The following is a 14,152-nucleotide window of genomic DNA, read 5'->3' on the forward strand; positions in this document are numbered from 1 at the left end:
TCATGCTCAGATCAGAAATTATGTTTTCTCTTGGTAGGAAACACAAATATGGAGCTGCATTTTTAAAAAAAATACTTCTGTAACTTGGAAATGAGGTCAATGAAATGAGAGACTATGCTTCACAGACTTTAAATTGATCATGCAATTATTCCTGCCATGAATCTTTTTAACAAGAAATGTCTCAGAAGAGTTCCATAGTTTTGGGTGGAAGATATGCATTCACACTGCAGCACAGACTGTCAGAAACATTCAACAACCTGCTGAAATAAGTGCAGCTCAAGGGAGGAAATACTTTGCCAGCTATACAAAGCCTGATTCAATTATCCATCTCAAAAGGCACTCACTATAAGGTGATTTGTCATCATGGTGCTAGATGCTATGATGGGTGAGCACATGTTCTACTGCCACAAAATTGTTGTCTCCACAGATCCATCTTGTTTCCTCCTCATTCCACCAACTGGACATAGGGCTAGAACTCATAACATGACATGGGCTTTCCAGAGCTATGGTAATATAACTATGTATTATTTTCAGCAGATGAGTCTGGGACAGCTATTATTGTGCTATCTGGAAAGTATAAGAAAAACAGAAAGGTAGATCTTTACAGCTTAGTTGTAGCAGAACAGAAGTCTAGTGTAGAAAATTTTTCATTGATGAAGAATTCAGTTATTGAGTGCTCACCTCCTCACAATGACTTGTCATTCAACTGGACTTGTCATCTTTCAAGTCCAATTATAATCCTTTAGCCCAAGGAAAACACGAGCATCAACAGAGGCCTTTTCCCATCTCTGGCTGACCAAGAGACAATGCCTGTTGCATTTTACAGGAACATGAAACCAGCAATATCAGCTCCTGGCCACAGGACATAGCACCAAATACGTTAATGTGAAGTCCACACCAAAGGACTACTCCAAACATAATACCTGTTTTGGGGGACACTATGTCCTTTCCAGGTGAAAACTGCAAAAGAATGGTTCAGCACCCTCTACAAAACAAAGGGGCTGTTTAAAGAGAGCAGCAGTCTGTTAAATGGTGAGGTGGTAAAGCTGAGGTAGCTTTAACAGATGTAGATAAATGCATATTTATGGGTACAGATGTACCCATGCATCCTTGGAGTAGGAAGAGCATTGCCAGCAGGTTGAGGAAGGTGATCCTGCCCCTCTGCTCAGTCCTAGTGAGGCCACAGCTGGAGAGCTGTGTCCAGTTCTGGGCTCCTCAACACAAGAAGACTTGGAGCTCCTGGAAGAAGTCCAGTGGAGGGCAATGAAGATGCCAAGAGAGTGGAGCATCTCTCTCTAATAAGAACAGGCTGAGGGAGCTGGGACTGTTGAGCCATGAGAAGACAACTGAGAGGGAACCTTGTCAATGTGCAGAAGTATCTGAAGGGAGGGTGGCTAGAGGAAGGATCCAGACTCTTCTTGGTGGTACCAAGGAACAAGGAAAAGAGGCAATGGGCAGAAACTGATGCAGAGGAAGTTCCACCTAAATATGAGAAAGAACTTTTTTACATGCAGGTGACTGAGCACTGTAACAGATTGCCCTGAGAGACTGCGGAGTCTCTCACTGAAGATATTAAAGAACTTTTTGGAATACACAACTCTGTGCCATGTGCTCTGGGATGAACCTCCTAGAGCAGGGAGGTTGAACCAGATGACCCCCTGTGCTCCCTTCCAACCTTACCCAGTCTGTGATGTGATAAACAAATAGCAGAACACATTACCCAAGTCTCAGATGGAACATTAGGGAAATACCACAGTTATTTTAACCAGATTTGATAAGAATCCAGCAATTTAATCCAACTATATACCCATGGAAGAAACTACACTAAGCTCATGATACTGTCAAGGCAAAGAACAGTATCTTAGACTGGAAAGGTAAATAATAAAACACCAACTCATGGCAAATTGTGTAACATCTTCTGAGTTAAGAGAAAAATACTGATATATTTGTTTGCAGCCACTGTTACTGTGGGATGAGGAACAGAAATAATTGCTCTCAATTGCCAGTTTAAACAATAGCTTAATAGGATACTACAAATGACAAATTACAGTTTCTTCACGTGGCTTTTCAGAATACTAAAAGGCATGAAAGCCTTAGCTTTTCCTATTCCTTATAGTGTAAAAACTTGTTACTCCAAATCCTGTCCCATTTTACAGCCTAAGATAGCCAAAAATGTATCAGTCTGTTATAACAAAGTTATGACCAGGAAAATATCATATTCCTTTTGAATTAACACTGAACTTGAATGAGAGCAAGCAAACTACTCAAGATAGAAGCTGTTTGTATAAACACTCATAAATCAGACAACATAAATTTCAGCAGTATTCTGCTGCTTCCATGTGTGCATACAATAAAGCATTATTTGCAACTCTTCTGGAGATATTTTATCAATATTTTATGATTGAGCTCAATAATTTAAGAAGTCAACAAGCTGACTCAATGCCATATAAGCACCACTTTCTACACATGACTTTTTGAGGTTTTGGTTTTGTCATTAAAAAATTAAATCTTGTTGTTATCACTGTAAAAGATCAATTAGTACTGTCCAAAACCTTCACAAAAGTAAGTGAAATGAACTGAAAGCACTACTTTGCCAGGCAGTAATTAGTTATATGGTACAAATGTAAAAATGGCATATCCCAGCAATCAGCAAATTCAAAGTGCCAGTGACTTCAGTATGACACAATAGGACTTTTGCAAGCCTAGCTTTAAATAGATTTAAATAAAGGAATTTCAAAGAATGCAGCTCAATTTTGTTCTTGCAGGTGGATGCCAATAAGATAACTCTAAACCCATGCAAAAGCCTCAGTGAATCTGCCTGACCATGTACACAGCTGAGGGCCTCACAACACTCTGCCTTGCTGTGCATGCTGAACTTCAAGCTTGGATTGTCCCTGACAGTGCAGATGAACGGTCCCATCAAGTTCACTGGAACTGGTCTCATTTAGGAAGTGAAGCACACAAACATTTTGCAGCATTTCGGCCCCAGTGTACACATCAAAATCACACAGCTATAACATTTTTCACTTAAAGGCATTTCAGAGCATTTCCCTCCAATGCCCTATGCAATTTTGTACTGGAAGATCAAGCACGTGTAGCGCAAAATGCGAATTAAGTGTAAGTAGAGGGCAAGTACGTACTGCAACAGAAACATTTTTGCAGCTTTAACTGTGTGTGATAAGACTAAAACAGTCACCATTCCACACTGATCAGGCAGACAACTGCAACTCAACACCTTAAAAAAAACTATAATAAAGAAATCACTGAAGACAAGTGACATCCCGCAATGTGCAACAGGGAAACCGACTGCTGCATCTCACAAGTGGCCAGACAAAGCCAACAGGGGTTAGGGGCGGGTCACACACATGCTGTACTCCGGAATACATTCTCCAGAGACCAAAGCACGCTCAAGAAAATTAAAGCCAACCAGGATTTACATTTTTCCCTAAACAATTTTTCTCGGGAAATGACAATTTGTTACATCCCTACCAACCTATCAACACCACTGGACAAATCAGCCTTTATGAAGGTTCCCCTGAGCTGTGCCATTGCCACACTTCCACGGATTGCGTCCAACTCCTTTCAATAGTATGCAAATACGGTGTGTTTATTAACTGCCCTTACTCGGGGACCTTTGCAACACTCAGTAGCCAGCGGCTCCTCGCCACCGCTGCCCGCCGGGCGGCCTTACCTGGGGAGTCATGGTGGAGGGGTCCGGCTGCTCCGCGCCCCCGCCCTCCTTGGCGGCACCGGGCGCTGCCTCCGGCGGGGCAGCGGCGGGCGGGGGCAGGGACGTCTGGGGCGGGGGGAAATGAGCCTGCGACGGCTTCACCGGGGGAGGGACGGAGGGGGCCAGGGCGGGCTGGGAAGGAGAGGCCTGGGAGGAGAGCAGGTAGGGCTGGGCATGTGCCATGTAGCCCTGGGCAGGAGGCGGCAGGTAGGGCTGGGAGGCGGTGGCCGTCGGGGGCTCCAGGTAGGAGGGCGGGGGCTCGGAGAAGGAGGGGGGCGGCTGGGAGGGCTGCGCCCGGGGCAGGTAGGGCTGCAGCGGCGGGGACTGCGCGGGGGGCGGCTGGGCGGGGGGCAGGTAAGGCTCGCTCTGGGGCGGCGGCAGGTAGGGCTGGGCGGGGGGCAGGTACGGCTGGGCGCCGGGCTGCGGGGACTGCGGCGGCGAGGACAGCTCCATGTCCATGGGCACGGGCTCGGCGGGCACCGGCTCGCCCCAGTCGCCGTGCCCGCCCGGCGGCTCCTGCCCGTCGCGGTCCCGGGCCGCGGGGGGCGGCTTGCGCGGCGGCGGCTCACGGTGGCCGTACTGCTTCTGGTAGCCGCGGACCGGCGGCGGCACCGGCGGCACCGGCGGCTGCTGCTGCCAGTCGGTGAAGGAGCCGGGCAGCGGCGGCGGCGGCAGCCCCGGCGGGGGCGGGCCCGGCGGCGGCGGGGGACCCAAGAGTACGGACTGCAGCTGCTTCTGGTGCATCTGCTGGAGCTGCTGCAGCTGGGCCAGGTGCTGCTCCTGCAGGCTCAGGAACCCCGAGGAACCGGCGGGCGGCGGCGCGGCGGCGGGGGGCGCGGGCCCCGGCGGCGGGTAGCTGGGGAGCGGCATCGGCGGAACGGCGGGAGGCGGCACGCTGGGGGGAGGGATGGGCAGCGGCGGGGGCGGGATGGAGGTGGGGGGCGGCGGGTAGTGCCCGGCCGCCCCGTACAAGCCCCAGGCCGGGTACATGGCGGAGCGCGGAGCGGACACAGGCCGCGGCGGCGGGCGGCGCACGGCGCCTGCGCGGGGAGGCCCCACCCCCGCCGGGCAGTCGAGCGTGAGCGCCGCGCCAGAGCGCCCCGCGGGGCGGGTGGCAGCGCCGCCTGGCGGACAGCTGCCCGTAGCGCGGGTGAGGCGAGCTCGGAGCGACAGACAGACAGACTGACTGACAGATCGCGCCCGCCCCGCTCCAGGGGCAGGAGGCGGGACGGAGCTGGCCACACACGGGAGCCGCTACGGGCCCGGCGCCGGGGCTTCCGATGTGTGTAGGGTGCCGCCAGGCGCTCCGCAAGCTAGGCTGTGTATAGCGGGCCCGGCGCTCCCGAGGGCCGTGGTGTCCCTGGGGCGGCGGCATCGGTGCCCTCGGTAACCCGCGCTGAAGCACGATTTAAACGTACAAATACGTTCTGCAGGCACTTAGCAGTGACTTATGGCAAGTGCTGAACGCCTGTGGCAGGGCAGAGGTGTGTGTGTGTGAATTCCAGCAGCTGGGCCTGGTGGAGCCTGGCAGCTCCGGGTCCGCAGCACAGCACCCCGGCGGTGCCCCCGCTCCGTGTCCTCTGCAAGCACAGGAACCCTGAGCAATTTTTGTTATGTTCACTCTCTAGTTCATATCTGCTGAATTAAGGATCCCTTGCCAGTGGAGAAAGGCGTGGAGGAAAGGTCCTAAGACTTTTCAGTCAGGAGAAATATCAAGAAAATCACATTGTTAGGCAGAGAAGAAACTTTATCCTCTCTGGTGGAAAAGCTGGACTTTATGTTCATTTCTTGCTAAATTTCAGGAAATCCACAGAAGAGATACATTATGAATCTGTAAGAAAATATTTGACTAATTCAACTGAGATGCAAAACTTTAAGAAAACTATCTTGATACTTCTAGAACTGCCTTTTCTATTCTTTAGTATCCCTTCTTTTCATTTAGAGGTGATTATTGATCCTTTTCTGTTTAGGATGGTCTGTTTAGATTTCTCTTGCGGTGAATATGACTTTCAGATAGCATTTGTATTTTTAACATCTACTGTTCATTATATATCTATACTTAGCATTTATATACCTGAGTTCTATGGGCCAGTTTACTCACTAAGCCTTTGAAACCCTGTCCTTCCAATATAGGGAATTCCTGTTGCAAACATCCTTTAATTTATCCTCCTGATCTATTCACTCCACGTGAGTTCTCTTGTGATCAGCTTACTAACAGTTATTTCCTGCAGGCAGGTCTCTCCTACTATTTTTGCTGTTTGTTGTAGTTACTCAATATTGTCAAGAGACTTGTTACTTCCCTTATGAGGGAATATGTGTACCTAAACACTTTCAGGGCAATTGCTTTCCAGCCTACATTGTGGAAGCCAAAATGTAACTTCCAAATAACTTTACAGATACTTATTCAATATTCAAATTGGTTTATGTTGCAGTACAGTTGACTCCCACCAGACAAGATAAACTACCCAATCTACCAAAAAAGCAACCCTCTTAAGTTCACATTATGCCCTCTGATTCTTCCATTCAGAATATTTTTATTCTTTTATTCTGTTCAGTCTGTAACATTAATGGGTGTCATCATGTTGCTTTGGGTTATTTTTTTTAATAGCTCATGTTCTTCCTGCTTCTAAACGCTATTATACCACATTTAGTTACCCCTCAATTAAGCAGTGTCACATCTTGGATCAGCAGCTTAAATTTCTTCACCTGGTAAGGCTGCAGTAATCTTAAACCTGGTGGCTCCAGAAAGGAGTAGAAATTATTTTCTACCATTCTTTGCATATATTCAGATTTTCTTTATGTGGTGCTCCTGTATGTTCTCTGTCTTCTGAAGCTATGGAAACCTGCTACAGCAGGAGACAGGATGTTAGCAGGGAGGCTGAATTCTCTAATTACACTGCAAGCATCTGATATCTAAGTCCTGTGAGGTTTAAACCTACTGCCAGAGTTGAGTCAGGAAGGAATTTCTCTTCTGGTTTGGACTGACAGAGTTCTCCATATGTGGGAACATCAAAATATTCTAGTTTACCAACCTCTTTCCTGTGATAATGGTCTTTCCTCCTCTGACACACTGTAAATTGGATCAGACGCTGGGATGCCATTGTGTGTGTGGAGTAAACATTTTCCTCTGAACCTGTTTGGTAAACAGGTTGTCTGACATTGCAGGAGAAGTACCTGATCATTCAGGTGGTCCTCTCCTGTCTAATTTATCTTCTGACCAGGCTCTTTGAGTTAATAGCCAAGTTTTTTGTCTTACCAATTATACTCAATTAATGAAAATTTCCTAATGGGTGTGCTCACTGCCAATACTTTCTTCTGCTCGTCCTCCAACCCTCCTAACACATCTCTACCAATTGCCTTACACCTATTCCAGATTCCTCCTCCTTTTACTAAAACAAGGCAGAGTAAAAGGAATAAAAGATTTCAGTAAATGAGCACATTTAGTTTGATCCCTACCCACCGTTTGTGCTAAATACATGTATTTTCATGAAGTCCCTGCAAAAGGCATTCTGCTGGCAGGTATATGTTCCCCTAATTCATCAGGCTGCTATGCCTTTGACCTCTTCTGTGCCAGAAAGACTATTTTCAAATGTTACCCTAAGTGCCCATTCCTTTCTTCTTTCTTCTCCAGTCCCCTTCCATTTAGGTTAATTCAAATTTATTTGAAGTTATTTGCACTGGAACAATTCTAGTTAACTACTGACTGAAAGAAGTCTTTCAAAACTAGAATTATTCTGAAAAGCAATTTACAGAGATGTAATACTACAACTGTTTCTCAGTCCTCACTTGACTAAACATGGGCTTCAATTGTTCATGACAATACTTGATCATTAGCTTAAAGAAATATGGATTGGATTGAGAGAACAAAACTAAGGATATCATTTTTGAAACATATGTATTATATACTAACTGTAAAAGCTCTCCATTGTTGGTACTTTCTTCCTGGCTAGAGGTGGAGAAAATTAATTTTGATTGTGATAGCCTGGGAGGGGCTAAATTTTCAAAGCGTCAGTATGCTGTTATTTCAGGGACGTTTAATAGGGGAGCCTGCAACAAGCACAGGGATAGCACAAGAGGAAGGTCTGATGTGTTCCCCAAGGTTCCTGCAGTATGGAGCAGTCAAGAAAGTTACCAGGATGTCAGAGCATTTCCCAGAGACAGGAAATTATCTTTGCTGCATGCTGTCCACCATACACACAGCTAAGTTTAGCTATTATAGAGTTGTTAAGGTTGCAGGAGACCTCCAAGGTCATTGAGTCCAACCATCAACACAGCACTGCCAAATCCACCACTAAACCACGTCTCTAAGCACCACATCCACACTTTAACACTTCCAGGCCCAGTGATTCTAGCATTTCCCTAGGCAATCTGCTCCAATGCTTGACCACCTTTTCAGTGAAGCATTTTTTCCCAATATCCAATCTTCTCATGGCACAACTTGAGGCCATATCCTCTCATCCTGTTATCAGGGAGAAGAGACTGATGCCCACCTGATTACACCCTCCTTTCTGGTAGTTGAAGAGTGATAAGGCCTCCCCTGAGCCTTCCTTTCTCTATACTAAACGCCAGCTCCCTCAGTTGCTTCTCATCAGACTTGTGCTCCAGGCCCCTCCCCAGCTCCACTGACCTTCTCTGGACATGCTCCAGCACATCACTGTCCTGTCTTGTAATGAGGGAACTAGGAACAGGACTCAAGGTGCAGCCTCACCAGCACCAAGTACAGGGGGAGGATTTCCTCCCTAGTTCTGCTGGCCACACTCTGATACAGGCAAGGATGCTCTTGGCCTTTGTGGCCACCTCTGCAGCCAAACCAGTGTAAGGGACTACAGGATAAAGCTCTTAAGGTTTGGAAATTTTCTTAATTATACCAAGAATATAAATTTTCAGTCTTCTCCTGTACTACAGATCCAGCATTTTGGCCAGGAAGTGTGCTTTGGCATGTTGGCTCCTGGTGACCCTCTCCTCACCACACAGCAGATATTGAAGAGCAAATTATATTGCTAAGAATGAAGGAACCGTGGAGGAGATATGAGAATGCTGAGTTATGGCTTTGAAATACTTTCCCCCTACATTTCTTCATGTGGTTTAGTAATTTTTTTCCCTCCCTCCCTGACCACTTCCTTCCCTACAGCAAGTTCTGCAGATCTCTGAAAGACTCTTTATCTGCAACTATTGTTCTTATTCCTCCACAACGACTGTGCTCCCAGCCCACATTAATACCTTTGCCCATCAGACACTTTCCTTCTTGCCCCTGATACATAACAAAAGTGATAAAGCTTTGAGGTGCATAGGACCCAAACAAACAGGAGTGAAAGACTTGTCCCGACCCAACCCTGCCCTGCACCACTCTAAATGTAAGGAAAGGACTGGGCTGCCAGCTAACCAAGGACAGAAAGAGCAGTCTGAGAGAACACTTAAATTTCATTCACTGTGCAGCTGAATAAAAGCCTATTAATTCTGCATTAAAATCTAGACTGCTTTTCCAGAGAAAGCCACCAACTGGTGCAGATCTGATGTCGTTTTTGCAGAATGCAGATGCTGATTTGACTGAACAGGTGTGAGGTAGCTTCCCAAAGGAATACCTGTCTCAGGTATACTCCAGGTGCAGCAGTAAGAAACTTAAAATCTCTTGTGGTTTCATTCTCAGAGCTGCATCATCAATATTTAATTCAGAATGCTGAAATCATGTTTTCCAATGGTCCTGATGCAGAGCTAGGCACATTCTTGGTCCTGCTGCCCTCTCTTTCCCATATGCTTCTCCCAGCTGTACGTAATCAGACCAAGGCAGAGAATGGATGAATAAAACCAGACTCTTCAAAATAGCTTTTTCTTAGAAAAACAAGGTTAAGAAGTTGGTTTTGTGTCATCCACAGTCCTATGAGCAGAGTTCCAACAAAAGAAGAAAGGAGGAGGGTAGAATCAGAAGGACCCTTGTCCTGGCTCACAGTCCGGGCATTGATGGCTTGACTGGACAGGTTAGAATCGGGGAGCTCCATAATCATCTGGCATCCTCTCAATATTGTACCTGAGAAAGAAGCAAAACTTATGAAGACAGCCTGCTCCACATCGCTCCCCTCCCCACTGTGGTGGTGAATCTACCCCCTCTTCCTCCTCAGGGCTGCACTGCCACCTCAGGGATCCCTGCTAGGCCTTGGCCTTTGTGCAGTGAGTTACCTGGTGAAGCATCCCTTGAGCATACCAGGAAGCCTTGCATGACTAAGGTCAGAGAACAGCACTGACTGTACTGGGAACTCCTGTTGCTGGTCTATGGTGAAGGATGAGATTGCCAGTCATCCTCTGACAATCCTATCTAAGTCATGGCCTGAGTGGAATGGTACCAATGCTACCAGAGTTTTGGAAATTCTAGTAGTTACCAATCTGGATTATGGCCAAGGTGTAAAATTTATGCCTGACTAAAAGCAATCATCTTGTGACCCTATAAGCAGTGGTCTTAAGTGAGGCCCTTAGAGCTTTCCTGGACTGCTATGGGCTGCACCAGCACCTCTTTCTGAGCAGGAAGCCGCAAGGTCTCAAGGCTGAGATGGCTGAAGGACCATCACTCAAGCCCTGCCAGTTGAGAAATGCAGAAACATTCCATGTTTTTCACTGAAGCTGGGAGGAATTTTTAACTGGTACCTTTATACATCTACCTACATGTCTATGTCAGTGTGCGAGCATGTGAATTAGTTGAAATACTTTTTACTGAGTATAGTATGAATATTGCTTCCTGAAAATATAATTAAGTCACTGTTATAATTGTAGTAAACCCTACTGAATCACTTTATAAATGTTAAATTAGTCAATGATTAAGTGCTTTCAAAATCTAATTAAGACAGAAACTGTTGACCAAGTCTGGGACTAAGATTGGATGCAGCTGCACCTGGACTCCATCAGGAGTTTGGAAAGCAATCCAAACGACTGGGAGGGTCGTCCTTTGCACTTCTTGTCTCCATGCACAACATTCTAAAGTGATTTTAAGTCAATTTTCCTCTGTATGTTTCATCAGTAATAGAAGGAACGTTGCCATTAAACTCTGTTAAAGTCACAGTGCTACAATCTTATATTAGAAGCTGCTTTTGCTAGTGTACCTTTGACAGTGATTTTTCAAGTGGACTAAAGCATTCATTTGTGACACCCATGCAGCTACAGGCTTACAGGTAAACTGAATAGTCAGTTGTTGCATTTCTATCTGCAGCTCAGATCCCCAGCAAGAAAAATATTACTTCTGAATGTAAAAAGTCTTCAAAAGGTTGCTGTTATTCTTCACCGTAAACTCAGCATCAGGCATCTCAAAAACTCACCATCTCCAGAGAAAGGAAAAACCCTGCAGTTTTGTAAGATCTGATTTAGGATTTAAGAGCAGATCACCACAGAAAATAAATTTTTTAGACACTCAACTTATAATTCACAGAATCATTTAGATTGGAAAAGACCTCCAAGATCACTGAGTCCAGCCTTTGGCAGAATATCACCTTGAGAATTAGACCATGGCACTAAGTGGCATGTACAGTTATTTCTTGAACACCCCCAGGGATGGTGACTCCATCACCATCCTTGGTAGCATTTTCCAAAATGGCCACAGTGAATAAGGAGAAAAGGTGTTTTGAGAGAAAAATCTTTTGAGCCACATTTTCTAATTATAGATCAGTTAAAACTTTACATATCTATAGCAATCAAGCTCCTAATTTCCAACATGCTGCACTAGTACCCTTCTGAGTTGGTTTGGTTTTTAGTTAAGAAGCAAATTCAGTCTCTTAGCTGAGGGTACACAAAGCTACCAAATAAAATAGGGAACAGGAATGGTTCTTTTCTTCAAGAACCTGTAGAATACGTTTGCCTGGTAGTCCTGCTATTGCTGGTGAGCAAAACTGATCTATGGAAACACTGGCCTCAAGGGAACCACTTCTTCAGGTAAAGACAAGTGAACATGTAGACTGCAATAAAAATGGGTCTGTGACCAGCCTCTTCCCAGCAGTAGCTGTACTTCAACTTCTCTGCAAACACCAGGCCTTTACTGCAGCCTGCACTATAGACAGTGAAGGAGAGAAGTATGTGGTGACAAAGTCCCTGTCAGACAAGGACTTCACTGGGCAGGATTCCTCCCTGTCAGGGGGCCCTTACCTGTGCCTGGAAATATACATTATGGGCACTCCAGGGATTTTTCGTATTCTCCGCTTGAGCTCTTTATCCACTGTGGCCACAATGTAACATTTGTGCTGCAAAAAACCAGAAGGCAAGTCAGATTCAACACCAGTGAACCCCAGAAAGGAGTCATGGCTGACCAAACCTTCCTATTCAGTGAGCTCACTGAACAAAAGGAGGCTGAGAGTCCTTAGCAAGGCATTACCAGGACTTGTACAGAATTCCACAGCAGACTAATAACATCCTTCTGCCCATCAAAATAGACTCAAGAAATCTCTGAAACTTGTGCAGCCTTTCAAGCTGACAGCTTTCCCATCCTAACTGCTTCCTGATGCTCTCCTATACAACAAGAATGCTCAGGGAAGATAATACCTTGCATCAAATAAAGTTGTTTCAGAACTAAAAATGCCCCTTGCTGAGATTTTATAGTTACTCTGTGGGAAATGTAAGTCAGTCAGTAATTAGGAGGGTTCAGGAATTTTTAGTTTGTTAGCACACTACAGAAAATGTCAGGAGGGGAATACCTGAGTGACCCTCTGCACCAAGCAGTCGTCGGCGTAGGTTCCTTTGTGCATACATGGCAAGCGTTCAAAGCGAGGGTCCTTGGCAATTCTGTGGGGACATAAAAAGCAGCATCACAGCAATCAGACCAGAGCACAGTAGCACAGCATGGAGGAATAAGAACACCCCTTTCTGTGATATACAGAACACTGTTCTCAAAATAAGGGATGAAGGGATGGAGTAAATGGTAGACAAAGGTCAAGTGAAATGACCTGCAAAAAAAAAATAATGCAATTTGTCTAGTTATTATAAGTTAAGTATTTCTTAGTACCAAGTTCAGGACCCTGCAACAGCCTAACCACCCTCTAGTGCAGGAGCACCAGTCACACCATGTGTTTTTCATTTATTTATATTAGAGCATTAAATTCTAGAAACAGAGAAGAACACCCTGCACCTACCTTAATGCCACACGGTACTTCTGTCCTAACTTTTCGATTTCACCCATTACACAATCTGTGATACATGGAATACCTAAATGCAAAAAAAGCCCGCATTAAAACAAAGCAGTATTTATTCCCACACCCCTACGTACTGCCCCACATGCCCTAGAAACATCATGGAACTCTATAATGTATTACTTACAGGGACAACTGATAATGTTGCAAGGTGATAAAATGTAGAGCCACCAAGTTTAACCATGCCATGGTAATTTTAGATTTTTAAGCTAACTCTACCTTTGCTGAGATTAGAATTTTAAAACTGTTACTTGACTGAAACCAGAGGCATTGCCAGGGTTACCACATCTCCATGACTATAGCACATATTCTTTCTGCAAGATTTCTGTTATTCTCAGTCAGGGGCATGAGGCTGACAAAGCACATTACAAGCAGACTGGCACTGTGTGGTCTGAAGAAGCTGTGAGTGGTGCAGAAACTCACACTTGGCATAGAGACAGTCCATCATCGACTGCACTAGGTCCAGTTTGGCCTTGATGGAGAAGTTGATGAAGTTAGTGTCAACCAGGATGTGGTAAGGGGGGCCCAGCTGTGTATTATATTGGAAGAACAAGCAAGAGGGATGCTGGGGCCTGCCAGGAAGACAAAGAATTCAAATCAGTTAATTGCACTTAACATCACATCCCACCCTACAACTTGCATAGAATGGAAGAAGGGTAATGAGCAGAAAAACCCATCAGGCCTCCTGCTGCCTTCCAAGTACAATCCTTCGTTTTGGGGCACCACTTTTTCTTCTGACATTGTCGCTCAGAAACACCCTCAGCTCCAGCCTGCAGCGTGGCCGCCCTCCCTCCTTCCTCCTCTCCGTCCCCAGCGCCTCGGCAGCACTTACACCTCCCGCTCTTTGATGGCACTCGGGTCCTCCTTCTTCTTCACAGGGGCTTTTACGCGGTCCTTCTCTTTACTGCAAAGAAACACAGGCATTACTGGGGTACAGCGATAGGGAAGAGCTACCGGCGGCCGAGGGACCTGGGCCGGGACCTCCTCCCGAGCGGGACACGAGGGCGCTCCGGGCCCGGGCCCAGCCGCAGCCGCACTCACAGGCGCTCGTCCCGGAGGCTGATCATGCGCTTCATGACCGCGTACTTCCGCGCCTTCTTCTGCTTCCCCTGCAAGGACACGGACACACAGCCACGATCAGCTAAGGAGAGATTCGATCCCAGCCCCAGCCCGACCCCGCTCCCGGCTCACCATGCCGACCCTGCCGGTCCCGCCGCCGCTGCGTCCCTGGTGCGTCACCGGCCCCGCCCCGGAGCGCGTCACC

The 14,152-nt window shown here is 46.5% G+C and overlaps 2 protein-coding genes across 7 annotated transcripts in view; both read right to left on the minus strand.

Moving 5' to 3' along the window:
* The window catches only part of YLPM1 (YLP motif containing 1), a 35,630-nt gene extending 30,910 nt beyond the window's left edge, over nucleotides 1-4,720 (minus strand). For all 4 annotated transcript variants that reach the window (XR_010028300.1, XM_063160289.1, XM_063160288.1 and 1 more), the window contains exon 1: nucleotides 3,692-4,720. Coding sequence is in view for 3 of the 4 variants with exons in the window: in XM_063160289.1 (XP_063016359.1) it covers nucleotides 3,692-4,720 (1,029 nt within the window). In the remaining variant the exon portion in view is untranslated. The remainder of the gene's footprint in view (nucleotides 1-3,691) is intronic.
* Nucleotides 4,721-7,611: 2,891 nt separating this feature from the next.
* FCF1 (FCF1 rRNA-processing protein) lies at nucleotides 7,612-14,126 on the minus strand. 3 transcript variants are annotated; one of them, XM_063160290.1, is made up of 8 exons: nucleotides 14,080-14,126; nucleotides 13,930-13,997; nucleotides 13,721-13,792; nucleotides 13,312-13,460; nucleotides 12,832-12,904; nucleotides 12,397-12,484; nucleotides 11,852-11,946; nucleotides 7,612-9,755 (listed from the first exon to the last, which is right to left on the minus strand). In XM_063160290.1, exons 1-8 carry the CDS (start codon nucleotides 14,080-14,082, stop codon nucleotides 9,707-9,709), a joined length of 597 nt encoding a protein of 198 aa, XP_063016360.1. In that variant the 5' UTR covers nucleotides 14,083-14,126; the 3' UTR covers nucleotides 7,612-9,706. The 3 variants fall into 3 exon arrangements, with proteins under 3 accessions (XP_063016360.1, XP_063016362.1, XP_063016361.1); XM_063160292.1 differs by having other exon boundaries at nucleotides 14,089-14,110; XM_063160291.1 differs by having other exon boundaries at nucleotides 13,930-14,029; nucleotides 14,080-14,105.
* Nucleotides 14,127-14,152: the final 26 nt, after the last annotated feature.

This window comes from Melospiza melodia, chromosome 6 (genome assembly GCF_035770615.1).
Source record: "Melospiza melodia melodia isolate bMelMel2 chromosome 6, bMelMel2.pri, whole genome shotgun sequence".
Lineage (NCBI taxonomy): Eukaryota > Metazoa > Chordata > Aves > Passeriformes > Passerellidae > Melospiza > Melospiza melodia.